This window comes from Pipistrellus hanaki, assembly GCF_964339955.1.
Source record: "Pipistrellus hanaki genome assembly, chromosome: 5".
Lineage (NCBI taxonomy): Eukaryota > Metazoa > Chordata > Mammalia > Chiroptera > Vespertilionidae > Pipistrellus > Pipistrellus hanaki.
In genome coordinates, this window is record NC_140507.1 from 67,174,885 (window position 1) to 67,194,120 (window position 19,236).

Here is a 19,236-nt window from a genome sequence, read left to right on the forward strand (position 1 = left end):
ATGGATAATAAGGATTTTAGCCTGTGGTTATGCTCATAATGAAAGTAATTGATTGATTGGATGAAGATGATTCGTATTGTAGCTTTGTCTGTGGTCCAGGAAATTAAAACATGGAAAAGTGGCATTTTATTTAGCTAAGTGTGAAGAGTGAAGATAAAGGTTTTATTTTAGTAAGATTACAGTAGCAAATAGCATTATAAAATTTGCTGTTGCATCAGTATTGACAACCATTTTAGTTTTGATACATTTTTTCTTTCTCTAGTCCCAAGTTTATAATTTTAATTTGAAATAATTTATTAAATAATTTAAAAAGTTAATTTCTTCCATATTTATTTAAAAGCCTAACTTCAGCATGGTTTCTTTTAATTTGAAAATAGTTTGTTAATGACATATCTGCAGAGAGGAAAATTTATAAATAGGGAAATATCAATTTTTATAAAACCATTTTTTATACACAATGAGCAGTTGTTGAGAAAGCATTGCTTTATTCACACCCCTCCCCACCCCCCCTCGTTGTGCAATGGGTGGATAAAAAGTTGCTTATTAAAATATAGAGTACAACTTTATCATGGTAATTTACTCAGAGTTCTTATCCCTGTGACTATCTGTAGTATTTGTGGATTTTTGCTTTTTAGATAAGGAAACTGCACATACTGCACAGGTCCTGGTAGCTGTTTTGCTAGTCTGGAAACACAAACTGGTTCATCTAGCATGGTTAACTCCTCCTCTCCTCCTCCAATTGGACTCTGCTGGTAATGGGCCTTACGTTTCCTCTTCTGATTTTTTTACGTTTAAATATAAGGTAGCACCATCTCAAAGAATTCTGACTCTCTTATTCATTCACCTTCTGCTCTGATTCTTTCCTATTTCCTGGTTTCTGACATTATCCTTTCAGGGAAGTTTCCATAATCTCTGTCCTAGGCTTGTCAGTCTCAGGTGTTTTCATTTAAAAACCACCAAAAAAATCCAAAATATAATATTGTTTGTTTTAGTCTTCTTGATTGGGAAATTCATATGAATTTACTAAGCAAGTGAAGCTACCTACATGCCCTTTAATTTTTTATTATAATCAACCTATTTCTCAAACCTGCATTCTTTACCCTTGCCCCTTTGCTCTGAGTAGTAAAACTCAGGTTTTTTGCACCTCAGTTATAATACAGTGCTATAATACAATTTTCTCTTTAGAACTTGGGTTCTATGTGACTTCTGCCCTTAAACTGAAAGGCTCCAAATCTCTGTGATTCTTAAGTTTTAGGTGTTTGGTTTTTTTTTTTTTCATGGTGTCCTTTGCTTCCCATGTGAACTTCTTGATGTTGTACGTGTATCTACCAATAGCAGTAACATTCCTCCCTTCCAACTTATTACTCTGATAAGATTGGAAAACCTGATACTCATGATTATTAGGAAAACAGCTAAAATGATCATAAAGTGCTTTTTCATCGGCTCATCCTTTCATGGACCTCTGTTACATCATCTTGGCCACTGGAAGCTCTGTTTCCTGGTTCTTGAAACTTTATGGCCAATTGAAGATTGATAGATATGTGAACCAAATCCAGACAGATAACATATTTCCTAGTCTATTCAATTTCTGATTACCATTTTCTCTAAGATCTAAGCTTAGCAGCAATATTTCCTGTGATTTGACTGTCATTCAGAACTGAGACCTAGAAGCTTTTAAACTCTTTTTTTAATATGAATATTTTGCTCGGGTGGTGTAGTTTAGTGGTTGAACATCAGCCTGTGATCCAGGAGATCACAGTTCGATTCCTGATCAGGGCACATGCCCGGGTTACAGGTTCGATCCCCGGTGTGGGGTGTGCAGGAGGCAGCCAGTCAGTGATTCTCTCTCATCATTGGTGTTTCTATCTCTCATTCCCTCTCCCTTCCTTTCTGAAATCAATAAAAATATATTTTTTTAAATATGTATATTTTATTTAAAGGTGGCCATAAATTTATATTATTTATAACTATTCAATCAGGACTATTAACTAATAACTATTTCAATATTGCTTCCAACTTCCATTTTTATCTACCTTAAAGTTCCTTCCCTCGGCCTTTGACCCTTAATTCTTCTCTGTGTTTTGTTTTCCAGATCAAGTCCAGAGCAAAGCCTGTAACAATCCTGGTTTCTACATTTTCTTAAGTGAACTTTGCTAAAGGATAAAAATGTCTGATACAAGAACCAATCACCAACACTGTAGAAATACTTGCACCTTCATTGGTACAGCTCACTGTCTCTCCCAGCCGGGCACTTTTCCCTTCCATTTTGAGATTTGCTTTTCATCTCTGTGGGGCCATACTGTTTCATCTTGTTTTAAAATTGTAATCTTGCATGTACCCTCTTTTCCCGAATCCTTCCAGCATTCCTTAGTTGCATTGCTTTAAAAGGAGATCTTTATTTGCATTTTTTTTCAAGTATCTGTTCCAATTCAGAAGATAGTTTACAATAGATGACCAGCACATATTTTGAACTAAGGACAACTCCTTTTCCTGAAATAGAAACTGCCACCCTGAATCTGCTGTGCTTATGCTATGGCAAAGATAAGAATAGATCTCTAGACCTACTGAGGGTTTGTCCACCTCTCACCTCCACGGCCGATTTTATTCCCCCCTCTTCTGGTTAATTTTCTGAGTTCCTATCTGGATGTGCTTCGTTTTGTTCTAAAGTTTGTTTCCTTTGGGGTGTTTTGTCTGGGTTCTACTAAATAATCTCTTAGAACCAGGAAGCCTTCCTCTCTGGCTCAGCAGGAAAGGAGAGAGCAGCGTAGAACCACAGAGGAGCATGTTCTTCCGGATGGGAACAGGTCGTACTGACTGGACCGTTGAAATTGCTGCCTATGAAACTGGTTTTGGCACCTGGCTTTGCATTAATCGAAGGGTGTTTTGTTTTTTTAATTTCATGGAGTCACTGAGCAATATCATATTTGAATGCCCCAGTGATAGTCAGTGAACCAGAACCTTCTGGGTCATGACATTACTGTGCCAAGTCAGTTTTGCTACAGGAAACCAACAAGTGAGTCTGACAGTGGAACTCGGGCTTCCAACTCAAATTGAAAATTCCTGTGTCTAACCCAGAGCCTACTCCCCCAGAACCTTAAGACTTACTTGCAAGCAGTTACATTTTAAAAGGCATTTACCTGAACTTGACAAATGGGAATAGATTTGGTTGACTGCTCACAGAGTATTTTTGGTAGAAGTGGAAATTCCAAAAAGTGAATTTTAAATTACTTGGTTTGTGGTTTGAAGTTAAGTTAGAGTTTAGCGATTTTAAGAAGAATCATTTGGCCACATTTTGTGAGAAGCCATTTCATTTCCTGCTTTTATTGTTTATCCTATTATTTAAAGGTGGTATAGCAAACTCTTTCACCCTCATCCAGACTTTTTATTTGCATTTATTCTTTTTAAATGTTCAGTTATTCAGTAACTATTGAGCTCCTGCATGTCAAATGCAGTGTGTTCTTATTCATATGTGCATGTACGGTTTTGAAGATCTCTATTCAGCTACATTTTCTAATCTGCATTTCATGATCCTATATAAGTAGCTCGTGTCTCCTTGAAGTCAATAAGAACTATTTTATACATGAGGGATCCAGACACAGAAATAGCACCTTGAAGGTGTGCCAGCAGTGGAGCTGGCTTTAGAATTTAGTTCTCCTCTCAGTCCCACGCTCTTAGTTATTTCCACCATTAAGAGAATGTCAGCAGTCCCAATTCTCAAACATTTATTTGATTTTAAGTTATTTTAAAATTTTATGTTATTAGTTAATGAAAGAATTGTCATCTGTGCAGGGGAGATGGAAGTCAGTAGTTTACAGAATGGTTTCTTTTTAAAAACTCATTTTGCTTTCAGAAGTTCCACAGCTCACGTTTGTGCTCTGTCTGGTAGAAAGATTGGTGTGACTTAAAGGCACCGTGTTGTTTTTCCAGGGAAGGACCTATCATCCCGGAGCAGCACAGATCTGGACTGCGTTTTTGGGAAAAGACAGAGTAAGAAGACTCCTGAGGTATTAAGCTACCATATAGCTGATATGTTCTATTTCCAGTTTGATTTTGAACTGTTTATTATAAATAGTAGTTTTAAGACAAAGTTACCAAAAAAAAAACCACAACACCTTTTAGAGGCTTCTAACAAAGGCTAAATGTGAGCCTCCTTAACAATTGGTAGACAGTATGTTTTATAAGTAATCTCTAAAAGGAATGTGTGTTATCTGGGTTTTATTGTTGTTGTATGAGCACTAGACTAAACTCAGGGATGAATCCTATGGCTGATTTATTCAAGGGGAAAGTATATCTCTCCCGTCTGCAGGAGAGAGAGGTCGCATGCAGTGATTTTGTTTGCTTTGCTCACACTGCATCTCTCTATTTGGAAATATGGCCTGGGGAGGAAGAACATCACATGTGAACTACAGTTCTGGTCTGTTCCATTTTAAAAGATTTTGAAATGGTGTTGGATCAGCATTGAGTCTGAAAGGGATTTAGATGCAGTATTTTTTCCGCTGCATAATACTGTTTGTTTCAGAATTAGAAGATAAGAATAGGGTGACTGAACTATACTTTAAACTGGATGAATCTATAACTCCTAACCCTATTAAATTAGGTTGTGCCATATAGCACAACATTTTTGGGGGACCAGTTTCAGCTGTGAGAAACAGCCCTGGATGTAGTTGGGATGTTAATATTAGAATTCTTAAAATATAAATTTTTTTAGAGATAATGGGATTACAATATTTAAAATTGATGTTGTCTACAAAAGTCTGGAGTATATGGTTGCTATTGCTATTACTTGGCTGATCTAGTATGACATATTCCTATACTAGAAGCCCAGTACACGAAATTAATGAACTTGGGGATCCCTCAACCGGTTTTGTGCCCTCTTCCAGTCTGGGAGCCCTTGGGGGATGTCCACTGCCAGCTTAGGCCTGCTCCCTAGAGTCAGACAGCCTTAGTGCTGCCATGTAGGTGGTAGAGACTCCCACCACTGCCACCTCGCTTTCCAGCCATGAGCGTGGCTTCTGGCTGAGTTGCGCTTCCCCTGTGGGGGCACACTGATCACTAGGGGGTAGCTCCTGTGTTGAGCATCTGCCCCCTGGCGGTCAGTGCTCATCATAGTGACTGGTCATTCTGCCATTTGGTTGATTTGCATATTAGCCTTTTATTATATAGGATTGGTTCTTAGCCAAGGCCCTTGGTGACTATAAAATAAAAAAGTCTTGTTTCATTTATTTCTCATATTTCTCCAGACTGACAAATTTCTCCTGGATGATAGTTATTTGTTTCTTAATATTATTTTCAGACTTTGGAATGACCAGTTATTAGAAATTTTGGGACTACATTTTTAGTCTTTTAGCACTTTTCTGACCTTATACCTTTAGCAGTGAGGACAGAGGAAGCAGGCCCCAGAAAGGAAACCTAGGTCACACAGCTTGCCGAGGGGTGGTGCCTGTAGGTCGGCTGAGTCATGCCAAAGGCAGGTGGGTTTTTAGGGAGGAGGTGTTCTGATATCAGGTCATGCTGGATGCTTCATTCTCAAGAGGCTGCTGGAAAAAGCCGAGGTCATCAGACAACCTGCTTCTGGTCACACCTCTTGGTTAATGTGTGACCTGGATTAGTCCCTCTTCCTGTTCATTAAAGACTGCATCTGTCTTATCTCAGTCTTCCTCTCGAACCCCTCCTTTGACCATCGTCAGTAATTCAGGATGGCCAAGGAAACTCACCTCTGCTCTGTCCTATCAGCTCCTCCATGACCACATCCTGCACCTTTGCTTTAGCCCCACGTCCCACCCTGGAGCCCCTATGCTAACCTTTCTGTCCCCACTCTCAGACTAGCATTCCTGCTGCACAGGCTCTTCCAAATCCTTGCGTTCTTGGATCCCTTGATCCTCCCTTTTCTCCCTGCTGCCAACCCCTACTACTCCAGCCCTCCTCTTCTCCAGCTCACCCTGTGCAATTTTACAGTTGAACAGGTCAGGGAAGGAGATATTACCTTTGGGCTTTTGGTAGAATGTGAAAAGAATTTATTTGGTAAGCACAAGAAAGGTTTTAGGACATCTACTGGAGGACTTACTGGTGTTAGGTGCCATGAGGTTCTCAACAGTTTGGTGTTACTTGACTCTTTGGTGGTGTGGTCATTTGTGATCATGTTAAAATGAGCCTGTATTTGAGGAGCTTCAGAAATAATTGCCCACGACTAACCCAGGGAAAATTTATGTGGGTGCAGTTGGTGTAGAAAAGACACACTGTGTTTTGTGCAGGATTTACATCCAGGTACATCTCAGTTTTCATTCCAGTTTGATGTTTTCTTCTGAGAAATCCTTCTGGGATCCTAAGTGTCTGCAGGGTTGGTTTATGTCCCAGCCCAGTTCTTGATCTATAGCTGTGGTTCTCAGCAACAGTTGCACTCAAATCACCTAGGAGCTTTTAAAAAAAAAGCTAATGCCAGCGTTCCATCCCATGCCAGTCAAATCCAAATCTTAGGTTAGGGTCCATGCATAAGTATTAAAAAAAGAAGAAGAAATTTTTAATTAAAAAAAGAAAAAGCCTACCCAGATGATCAAGATGATTATTCTAATGTGTAATAAGGAGTAAGGATTGAGAACCACTATGTGTAACTATACAGGGTGGGTAAAAGTAGCTTTACAGCTGTTCATAGGAAAAATAATACATTAGTTAATAAATAAATAATACAAGAATAAACTTTCGCATACTCACAGCTCTAAACCTTCTTTTGCCCCACTCTGTATCTGTGGACTTCTGGCTTGAGGGTCACGAGTATTACCTAGGACAGGGCTTCTCAAGTCTTAATGCGTACATAAATCTGGAGCTTTTGTTAACCTGCAAATTCTGGTTCGTGAGGGTGGGTGGGACCCAGAATTCTGCTTCTCTGGGAGTTCCCAGGTGATGATGATGGTGGTGGTGGTGGTACTGGTGGAGCTTGCTGCAGGCACCTCACTGAGTAGGCGAGTCGCTGCAGTATTTTACATTTGACATATTCCTGTAGGTATAGATAAGATAAAGTGTCTTTAAGTCTAGTTACATTTTCAAACAACAAACTGAAAGTCAGAGCTTCTTTTAAATTTTACATATACCAAGATTTTCATATATGGAGTTTGCTTTTATTGAGGCACACCTGAATAAACTGTTGCTAAGAAACCTTACCTGTTAGTTACAACAGCCCTTATCGCCAAAGGCGGAAGGCCTTTGATCAGATCTGTTTGAAAATACAACCTCTTTTGGCTCCTGTTCACAGTTGGGAAGAGTATTGCTTTGTTTTTACTCCTTTGACCCCCGTAGCAACATTGGCCTGAACTATGTTTGGCATTGCCAAGGCAAAGGTGCTGCTGCAGGTCACATACCTGAAGGATCTCAGAAGCCATGCAGATTGAAGGTTAAAGCAGAAAGACCTCTCTGGTGCTCTGGATAAGGTGCTGACATTGCTGCAGTCCTTGCATCTAGATTTAAAGAATCTTGGACATTGACCATGTCTCGCTTAGGGCAAACATGTGTCTCTCACAATAACCCATACTTAGTAATTTCTACACCCCCTGACTGTTAAGTAACAGAATTACAAGTTTATCCATCATCTGTGTGCCAGACATTATGCTAGGCATTTATGATAGTATCTCATTTAATCCTTCTAACAATCCTATGAAGTCGGCATATCGAGGTTCAGAAGTATTTGTTACAGAGCTCTGAAGTGGCACAATGGGATTTAAATCCACAGAGTCCTTTCCCTCTAGCACAACACTGCTATTGACAATGAACTTTTATTGCATTTTTAAAATCTACACCTAAATGATTTAGTTGTGCTTAGTTTTCCTTTAGATTTTGTCAGAAACAAGTAGTTAATACTTTATCATAACTTTGTGGGGGAAATGATTGGCTGTTATTCTCATTTTGCTGAAAATAATGTTTGTCTTTTAAAACTTCCGCCTTGCCTTCAGGCAGAGTTGAACAGGTGTGGGTTTAGGGCGTGTTACAAATGCCTGGGCCAGCTTTGGGAACGATTTTACTTTGTCATTGGAGGTGTAGGCTGAATTCAGAAAGAGCTAGTGTGAGTTTCTGTGGCATAGCCACTATGTTACTTGTGCATTTTCTGGTCTCAAATGAAATGAATGATCTGAATATATTTTATTAAAAAATATCTCCAGCTCTTGATTAATAACATGAGGGTTTTCTTTAAGCTTTTAATTTTGAAATAATTATGGACACACAGGAAGTTGCAAAGATATACAGAGGTTCAGAGGTTCTGCTCTTCACCCAGTTATCCCAGTGGTTACATCTGGCATAACTACAATGCAGATGAAAACCACAAATTCACATTGGTACAATGTGTGTGCATAGTTCTGTGCCACTTTATCACACTGTGGATCCTTGCAGAGATCTCCCTCATAGTCACTTCCATCCCTTACCCCAGCTGCCACCGTGCCAACAGAAATGTCCATTTGAAGTAGAATATGTGTGAACAGTCTGATCTCTCTCAGTTTGATGCTGAGTCTGCTCATATCAATAATGATCAATACACAGGTTTTAAGGGCTGATTATAGTTTCCATGACCTACCTCCACTGTTATTCATGCTGGATTTTATGTCTTTTATCTATGGGTCTTTAGAGCAAGCCTTGTAGAAAGCAGCTCATTTGATGTCTTTGAAAATTCCAAACCTCGTAAGTCATTTACTTTAGTAATTTTGGAAATGTATCAAACTGTAAAGTGATAAATTTAAAGTGGTATCATCATTATGTGATAGTTTTGTCATCTGTAACACGTCAGTATAGGAAAGCTCCTTGGGCAGTACCTCAGGGTGCACTTACTTAGTGAGGTTGGTGAGTTCCTTTAAATTGCATGAAGATGTGTGTGGGCATGTGTGCATGTATGTATATAAAGTTCAATGCTTTTATCAGATTTTCATAGGAGTCCTTGATCCGAAAAAGAGCTTTAAAGTCCAGAACTATGCATAAAAATCTCTTCCTAGTTAAAATAAAATAAAAAAATCACTTCAAACGAAAATTTCCTTTGTTAAGGTAATAGGAGTAAGCCTTGTATTATGTAGTCAAACTGTGCCAAGCCAAGAATCTAAATCCTTAATTTTCCATATAACATATGGAAATAAAATAAAATAACATCAAAATAAAACAATCCACGCTAAACCTTTACTACAATGTCTAGGACATGTTTATGAATTTTATTTTATTTTATTTTATTTTTAATTTTTTTTTTTGGACATGTTTATGAATTTTAAATGACACTTTCTATCCTCTCATTTGCATGCGTCTGATGGAGAAATCTATCTGCTATATTTTTATAGGTGGATTTTTTTCACCTATCACATGTGAACCACTTAGAGAGGGAGGATCTGTGTTGTACTCATTTCTGGGTCCCCAGCATGTGATAAATTCAGTGCTGGGTGCATGGTAGGGATTCAGTAAATTGAAGTCTCATTGTTCTTCTCTTCTTTTAAATGGACTGAATTGCTACTCTGGTTTCTATAGTTTCAAAATTAAATACTTTGATCAGTAAACAACTTATCTTCTTTTGAGACTAGAAATATTCAGCTAATTTCCAATTCTATGCTAAGCACACAGATTTTTGAGAATTTTTTATTATGAATGTGTGCTATGCCATTTTATGTTTTTAAAAGTCAATCCCATTTGCCAGAAATGAGCTTTCAGACATTGCACTTCCCTCTAGAATAATTTTTCATGGGCTTGACTGTTTTCCACGGTTACAGAAGTTAAAGGCTTCACTTTATTGGCACGTGGTGTTCCCTTAAGCCACAAGGCTGCCTGGAGCTCTGCTTCCCTAGCCAGATCTGGCTGTTCAGAACTACTGGCCTATACAGTGAAGGACCATCACAAACTATCAATTAAACTTCTAATATAACTCTTCAGTGTGGGAATGGCTGGTTATATATTTTCATACATTTTTAATTTTCAAGTCCTTTCCCCCACGATTTTTGTACTATATTAATCAGAAGACAGTAACTCTGGATTGGAGTGCACCTAAATTAGAGGTGTATGCACTTTCTACAGAGACAAAGAAATGATCAATTATATTGAATTGAAATTACTAGGGCCCCTAGAGACTTGCAGCAGGTACTTGTGCTGGCCAGTGTGTGTGTGTGTGTGTGTGTGTGTGTGTGTGTGTGTGTGTGTGTCTTTCTTTTCTCATTTGGTTTGCAAGTTGGAATCAGAGACATTGAAAAACAAATTCCATTAGTTCCTATCTGGTTGAACTTCCTGATGTTCCTTTTTTTTTTTTTTAATTCCCTCATTTTCCCCCTCCCCCACCTTACCAGTTTCCTTCCTCTATCCAGCTTGTTTCCTGATTCAGTCTTATCACTAGAGAAAATACTCCTGAACCATATCAAGGAATTACAATGTTATTACCAGCATTTCTACTTTGTTTCTCCAAACATCATTTTTCTGACATAGTTTCTTGGCAAAATAATTGTCGGTCTCTTTGCCTGATTGAATTAAAAACCTAGTGAGAATTATATTCTCCCAGGATACCCAATTAATGATGACTTCCTTGAAGTCTCCTGATGGCTTTTGCTTTTTGAACCAAAGCATGACTTTTTTTTTTTTTTGCTTTGTGTCTCTTTATTGTCAATTATCATGAATCCCCTTTCTTTTTCACTTCTTACTGATCATCAAGTCTGAACATGAACTTTAAACAGATCCTTCTTTTTAGGTTTGTTGAATTCATGGGGTATTTTGGACCATTCTTATAGTATACTATAAGCTGCCCTAAGCAGATCATAGAGGAAGATCATTGGGAGAAAGAAGAGACCTTTTCATTTTTACTTGAAATGTTTTTGAATTGAACATTATTATTTCTCCTTATTTCCGAGTTTTCATGTTAATGATGTATATTTATGAATTGGGTTGAGTTTTGTAAATGGCTTATGGGATATAGACTCTTGAATTTGAACTTCTCCCATTCCTGCAACTCCTATCACTTTGCCTTCTCCTCCTCATCCCAGACCTGGGCGTCAGCATTCAAGAGTTGGGCAGATTTTCCAGCCTAGTATTGGCTAACATTCTAGTGGAGAACTTTTAGTTATAGATAAATTTAAGCTAAGTTCACCACCAGGCCAAATAATATATTTAATGTCTAAAGTTTATTGTTTGTCATCATTGATGATTTCAGTAATACTGGTCATCACTTGACCATTGATAACAAAACCAAGGTTCAAAATAATCTAAGCAGGGACATTTAGCCAAAACTAAGTAGATGAAATTTTATAACAATGTATAAAGTCTCATTTAATTCTGGGAAAACCTAATTTGGCAGCAGCAAGATGAGTATTAAATTAGAGGCTAGGGCATGTAACCTGACCCCAAGTTCAACCAAAATATGTAGAATGTCAGTTATCCTGAGTGCAGCCTTGGGCTGCTTTAGATGGTTGTGCCTACATGCTGAAAGCAACGGGCTTTTTGCTTGTTTTCTGCACTGGTGACTATATTTGAACTGTTCTGTTGTGACTCGGTGCCCTATTTTAAAAGAGTGCATTCAGAGAATGCCATTAGGGACATATTGGAAAGAATGTGATGCATAGGAACTAGCAGATGGGCAGTTGGGAAATTATGCCTCACTACAGAGAGGTCCTGACTTTGAATGTTGGATGCTTCAGTGGTCCTCTAGAAAAGGAACAGATTTGTTTGGTATGTTTCATAAGGAAGAACTAGTGCTAACGGGTGATATTCATAGAAAGATTTCTACTCCGAGAAAGAAAGCAGCGTGGGTTGATAAAGCTGGCCAGCGATAAAAAGTACTTTGTGGTTAGAGGTAGGAGTCTGAACTAAATGCATGAGTCCTTCCAACTCTAAGATTCCTTGGTTCTGGAGTAAAGAGAACACTTGAAATACACCTGAAATGCTACTTGACCTGAAGTTTTGCATTATCTATGCTTTTTATTCAGATGAATGTGAAAAGTTTTTGGTGTATTCAAACAAGATATCAAATAACCTTGAGGTAAAATAGCAAATTGTCTTAGTGAATTAAGGCTTAAAAGAGTTATTAGAAATTCTGAGTATTAAAGTGAAATGATATTTTTGGATATTTTTATTTTAGCTGTAAACTCAGTTTTCTTATCTATAAGATGAGAGAGTTGAATTCTGTGTTCTAGTAGTAGATTCTGTTTTCCAAAGATGGCCTCAGTGATATCTCCCTTTTCACATACTCTTCTTGCTTGAACCTTGCCACATCATCCTCAGTAGGTGGAGCCCAGTCCTTTCTTTCCCCTTCCATCTGGGGAGGTGAATGACTTGCTATAGCCAGTAGAATCTAGTGGTGAGCATGTTGTGTGACTACTGGGGCCTTATTAGCTAAAATGCTTGCTCTTGAAACCTTCAGCCTTTGAGTAAGCAGTTCAGCTGCCTTGAGCCCCCAAGCTGTAAGAATGCCCAAGGTAGTGCATCTAGAGAGACAGAGATTCAGAGAGTTATAAAGAGAGAGAGGTGGCTGGCCAGCCCCCTGCCAGGCCAGCTCTAACCACGTTTTGACCACAGCCATGTAAGTGAGACTATTAGCCAGAACTGCCCAGCCAATCTCTTCTTTGACTTGCTGACCCACAGAAATAATGAGTAATAGTGAAATGATTGTTAACGTTTTATGCTGCTACATTTTTGGGTAGTTTGGCATTTAGATCACTGAAATGTCTCTGTAGGATCCCTCATCCTATGTTTCTCTGATTATACATTGATGGTGAACATAGTAGAACCATCTTAACCAGTAGAATGAAGAAATGATGCCATCTAGTGAAATGTTCTATTTCTCTAGTTTCTTCTACAAGGAGGCTCAGTCAGTGGACTATAATTGAGAATAGGCACTTTAGAGTTTGATAAGCCTGCATTTGAGGCCATGAGTAGTTTGAAGATTATGTGAGTTGAGGCATTTTAGAGCATAAAGAACTAATTGCTTTTAAAAAATAAAAGAAAACGGAGATAGAGGCCCTTTATCATCATCATTTATTGAGTATCCATGGAGATGATGGTTCTGAACTTAATAAAATTTATACTATCCATCCATATTCCCAAAATATTTATAGTGTTTTAGTACCTTTAGAGTCTGTTTGTGTAAAGGTAGTAAGATCCCAAGGACAGAAAGACCTTTTAGGATCATGCCCCTACTTTATGTCCCTGTACCCAAGTAGGATTATTTCTGATTTCTTCTTAGTCTAATTTAAATATCAATAGGAAGGAAAAGCAGATTTTAATGTGAGCTTCAGAATTTAAGCTAGTTATAAAGAATGTTCCCATTTAAGAAGGAAGTAGTACAAATTACTTGGAGAGGTTATAGAAAGTTTAACTTTTGGAAACACCAGTGGAATCAAATGCCAACTAGGAGAATTGAGGGACAGTCTATTCAGGAGGCACCACTGAAATCCATCTGAACAACATAACATCCTTGGAAATATGAAAACTAAGACAAAATAGTAAATAGTTAGAACCAGGGTGATTCTTTGTACCTAGGATGATCTTCACTTCTAGTAACAGCCTTTAAGCCAGACATAAAAAAATACTTATGGGTTACATACAGTTCTGTTTTCTTCTTCTCTTCCACAATAAGTATAGTTTGTTGGTACTTATTTAATAATGGAAAAGCAGGGAAAACTTCCAAAGTTAACTATTCTGTATTTATTGAGTACCCAACGTGTCCCAGTTATTACTCTAATTGCTAAAACTATAAAGACAATAGTACTTGGCCCCTTCAAGGATGTCATGGTCCTCTGCTAGAGGAGATAGAAATATAAACATATTGAACATAATGTAATCAGTTCTCTATGAGAGTCTTAACAGTGTATTTTTCCCATAGCAGCTTAAGTTATCTTTTGAAATTGTAATTGAGATCATGTCACTGCTTTGTTCAAAACTCTCCCAAGTGTCCTTGTCACACTCAGAGTAAAGGGCAGATCCTTACAGTGGCCTACAGTACTGCATGATCCTCTCCTGCTCTTCCCCTCCCCCATCACACACCTCTCCTCCCCCCCTCCTCCCCCCTCACACACACACACACACACACACACACACACACACACACACAGTTACTGCCCTTGCTCATCTTTTGTTTTGAGGTTGCCCACTCACTCTGCTCTAGTGACACTGGCTTCCTTGCCATTCCTCCAGCACTTCAGGGTTGCTCCCACCTCAGCTTCTTTACTTGGTAGCCCCTCTACATGGAATTGCTCACCCCCTACCTCTCTCACACTTTTGTCATCTCAGTCATTCTTCCTTGATTACCCTATTTGTATTTGAAAATGCAAGAAATAACAACAAAAACCCTGTCATTCTTACACCTCTTTTTTTTTTTTTTTCCAACATAGCAGTTATCACCATCTGATTTACTGAGTAGTTTACTTATTTCCTTCTTCCTCAGAGTAAAACAGGAATTTTTGTACTCTTGTAGCACCAAGAACCATGCCTGGCATCCAGTAGATTCTCAGTGACACTTTTGTAAATTGAATTCAGTTATGGGAGGATGCATTAAACACTATGGGAATACCAGGCCAGGGAGCCATTAATTCTTCCTGGGGATGTGAGGAAAATTTACAGAGAGAAATTGTTAATTGATTTGGCCCAATGGGCAGGAGTCTCTGGATGGATCAGTCATAGAAAAGAAGATGTGACATGAGCAACAGCTTATCCTGGGTCTCAAATTCAAATGCCAGTAGGGTCCAGGTGTATAACTGTAAATGTGTTAGTCTGACTTTAAGAAAACAAGGAATCAGGGGGACTGATATCCTGTCTGAAAGTATCCAAGATTCATAAATAATAACGATGGTGATGTTGGTGCTACATTTTCTCCAGGACAAGTGAATAGTGTTTGTGGTCTCATCTGGCACAGAATGCTAGCTGGTAATCTTTGGCTTACTTGAAGGTGAGGAAGCTGGCTAGTTTTATGTGCTTAAGGGTGGAAATTGCCCAGCAAAGATGAGCTGCTTAGAACCATCTTGTTGAGTGTGCTTGGCAGCACTGACTATATTTAATATGTGCTTTTCATCTGATGGATATGTAAATAGTCATATCTATCCTCTATAGGAACTTGATTTGAACTTCTACCTCTGTGCTTTGGTAGCTGTCAAATGCATGCGGATGGACAAGAAGCTTAGAGAATTTGTGCATTTGGGCCACTGCCCGGCTAGAGGGATATGAGTGTGTAAATAGTGTCTGAGATCGGGTTACTGGCTGGCCTCTTCTAATTCAGAGTGCAGGTGAAATCATTCAAGTGAGTAAGAAGCATTGCAGAGCTAGATTTTCTATTGAGCACAGCTTTTGATAAAAGGAAGAAAAGCTGGATATTGACTTTTTGGTGCCTGTTCTATCAGTGGCCTGTTAATCAACAGAGGATAAATTATTGCTCTTCAGAAACAGGAAAGGATCCCCTTGGCTTGAAGGCATTCCTACCTTTCTTTTCTTTGTTTCTTCTCCTTATTGGTAGAGGCTCTTTCCTCCAGCCATTTGCTCCTTGGGGGTTTTGTTAAGGACTGAAGGGAAACTGAAGGGAGCTCTTTTGATTTATCTTCTATCCTTTCCTTTTGGTCACTCCACAGGGCTAAAATAGCCGAGTTGGCTTTAATATGTCGCCATTAGAGACCAAACATTAGCTGGAATAAACCATCATGCCTCACAATGAAAAATGTCCCCTGATTGGCTAATTAATCAGTCAAAGGGGAATGACATGGCTCTTGGCTTGAGGGACTCTGCTAGAGAGAAACAGGCTGTTGATAAATGGTTTTCCAACAAATTCATATATCAAGGAAACTTAGTCATTTTTTAACTCTAGTTTGTGTGACTGCAATTTTTTTCCAACTTTTTCTTTTCTGCTGCTCTTGCTGTTTAGTCTGCGTTTTTGTTGTTGATAAAAAAATAGATGGGAAAAAATAAATGCTTTCTATACTTTTCTTGTCTGTTAGTTTGATTGCTTTTGATTATCTAGGTTTATCAATAAGTGAATTCAAATAACTATTTCCAAAATGATTTATAAAAGTATTAATTATTCCTGGCTTCCTTTAAAGTTAAAAACTCTAGATTTTGGTCCACACTGCCTGAGTTTGAATCGGTCCCATCAGTTTCTAGTAATAAGATTCTAGGCAAGTTGTGTGCTTTAATTTCCTCATCTTTAAAAGGGGGGTAATAATAGTGTCACCCAATAGGGTTATTGTGAAAATTAAATGATATCATATGTAAAGCATTTGGAACAGTGCTTGGCACATATGATTACTTTCTACTACATATATATATATATATATATATATATATATATATATATATATAATCAGGCCTATTATATATATTAGAGGCCTGATATATATATATATATATATATATATTAGAGGCCTGAAATTTATGCAAGAGTAGGCCTTCCTTTCCTCGGCTGCTGGCACTGGCTTCCCTCTGGCACCCGGGACCCAGACTTCCCTCTAAATGCTGGCAGGCACCTGGAATCCAGGCTTCTCTTGCACCCTGGCTTTGTCCAGAAGGCCATCCTATCTAATTAGCATATTATGCCATATATATACAATATATATATATATATATAGATATAGATATAGATATAGATATAGATATATATTTGTTGTTGTTAATCTTCACCAGAGGATATTTTTTCCATTGATCTCTAGAAAGAATGTTTGGGAGGGAGAGAGGAAGGGAGAGGGGGGAAGGAAGGGGGAGAGAGAGAAAGAGAGAGAGAGAGAGAGAGAGAGAGAGAGAGAGAGAGAGAGAGAGAGAGAGAAATCAATGTGAGAGAGACACACTGATTTGTTGCCTTCTGCATGTACCTAACCAAGGGATGGAACCTGCAACCCAGATATGTGCCCTTGACAAGGAATTGAACTGTGACCCTTTGGTGTGTGAGCCAACACTCTTAACCACTGAGCAACACCAGCCAGGACTAATTACTTTTTAAATATTCATTATTAATTTTTAATCAAAATAATAAATTCACATATATTTTTAAAATTGAACTGCACTAAAGAGCACAAAAAATGGCATTCTTCAATTATGCCCCTAACTTCTTCACTTCCCAAACTTGCTCCCTATAGCACCGGCTGTTCTTTTTAAATTACATGACATTTATCTTTATTAATTTTCCTTTTATAGTTAAATTTATTGGGATGACATTGCTTAATAAGATTATATAGATTTCAAGTATACAGTTCTATGATACATTATCACTATATTACATAAGTGCCCACCACACAAAGTCAGACTATCTCCTGCCATATATATCTGACCTCCTTTACCCTTTACTATTCATCCTTCCCTCTGATAACCACCATACTGTTGTCTGTATCTTTTGAGTTGTTTTTTTTTTTTTGTTTTTTTTGTTTTTTTTTATTCATTTGTTGCTTTCAGTTTTATAGCCCACATATGAGTGAAATCATATGGTCCTTAACTTTTTCTGTCTGACTTATTTCACTATCTTATGTGGACTTTCTTGATGTGTTAATGTTTAACATTTTCTGCACTTCTTTTGGGAGATTAGGATTTAGGCTTTTTACCACTCTAAATGCTGATATATTACAACTAGAGGCCCGGTGCACAAAATTTGTGCACAAGGGCAGGGGAGCGATGTCCCTCAGCCCAGCCTGCACCCTCTCCAATCTGGGACCCCTCGAGGGATGTCTGACTGCCCGTTTAGGCCCGATCCTGGTGGTCAGTCAGACATCCCTCTGACAAGCCAGGACTACTGGCTCACAGTTGCTCACCGGCCTTTTCCTGATTGCCCCTAACGGCTTCTGCCTGCCAGCCTGATCACCCCCTAACTACTCCCATGCCAGCCTGATTGATGTCTAACTGCTCCCCTGCCAGCCCATTTGCCCCCAACTTCCCTCCTCTGCCAGCCTGGTCACCCCTAACTGCTCTCCCTTCAGGGTTGATCGCCTTCAACTGCCCTCCCTTGCATGTCTGGTGCCTCCCTACTGCCCTCCCCTGCTGACCATCTTGTGGTGGCCATCTTGGGTCCACATGGGGATAGCCATATTGCTTGTTGGGGTGATGGTCAATCTGCATATTACTTTTTTATTAGATAGGATAGAGGCCTGGTGCACGGCTGGGGACCAGCTGGTTTGCCCTGAAGGGTGTCCGGCTGGGGACCAGCTGGTTTGCCCTGAAGGGTGGGGGTTCCCTTGGGGCATGGGGCGGCCTGAGCTAGGGGCCTGTGGCAGAGGCCCTGGTATCTAGGATATATTTACTTTCTACAATTGAAACTTTGTAACCTGGAGCGGAGCCAAGCCTCCTGTTCGCTCTGTGGCACTCGTTTCTGTTTGGATTTGTTTACCTTCTATAATTGAAATCTTGTAGCCTTTAATGGAGGCTTAGGCCTGCAAGCGCAGGCAGAAAACTTGGCTTCTTCCGTTGCCATAGAAACCCGAGCCTCCCTCCTGCTCTCTGTGGCCACAGCAATCTTGGTTGGGGTTCATTTGCATACTCTCTCTGATGGGCTGGTGGGCGTGGCTGGTGGAACAGAGTGATGGTTAATTTGCATATTACTCTTTTATTAGGTAGGATTATTAGTTAATTTGGTGTTTATATAATTACTAGAGGCCCGATGCACCTTTTGCAAGTTTGTATTGTTTTCTGCTGAAGAACAAAAGGTGTATCTATGTAATTTTCCCCATGCCCTCTACTAGCCTCAATATAAAACTTGCTGCAGTGTCAAACATATCAATACTCTGTCTTATCAGCCTTTCCCTAGGAGACCACCCTCCTAGGACCCCCTTCTTCCTGCTCACCCTGGACTGGCTGTTGGTTTGCTCTAGCATCCTAGAAACTGTCTTCCACCTGCTTCGGTTACCTCCTGTCCTGAATCCTATGTCCCTTCACATCTTCAGCAGCTTTCTGAGAAGCGGGTGCAGGTCTGAAATCTCTATCCTAATATCACGATAGACTGTGTAAGGAATTCTGGGTTGGAAATTATTTTCTTTTAGAATTTTGAAGATACTACTCTAGTGTCTTCTGATATCGGTTGTTGCTATTCTTCAATCCTTTATACATGTCTGTTTTCTTTGTCTTATCGTCAGAATTTTTTAGGATCTTTTTATCTTTGAATTTGTAAAATCTTATGGAAATGTGAGTTGGATGAGTTTTTATTCACCAGACACTTGATAGACCTTCTGATGTGAAGATTCATGTCCTTTTGTCAGTTCTGGAAAAATTACCTTTTATTCATTCTTTGATAATTTTACCCTCTCTGTTTTCTCTGGAAGAAATTAGTTACGTGGTAGACTTCTTGGA

General features: G+C 38.9%; 1 protein-coding gene across 1 annotated transcript in view; it reads left to right on the top strand.

The window, feature by feature from the left end:
• PINX1 (PIN2 (TERF1) interacting telomerase inhibitor 1) overlaps positions 1-19,236 on the top strand; it is a 78,471-nt gene that overhangs the window by 13,656 nt on the left and 45,579 nt on the right. Inside the window, exon 6 of the mRNA XM_084886458.1 lies at positions 3,928-4,004. Within this exon, the coding sequence (XP_084742584.1) occupies positions 3,928-4,004 (77 nt within the window). The remainder of the gene's footprint in view (positions 1-3,927; positions 4,005-19,236) is intronic.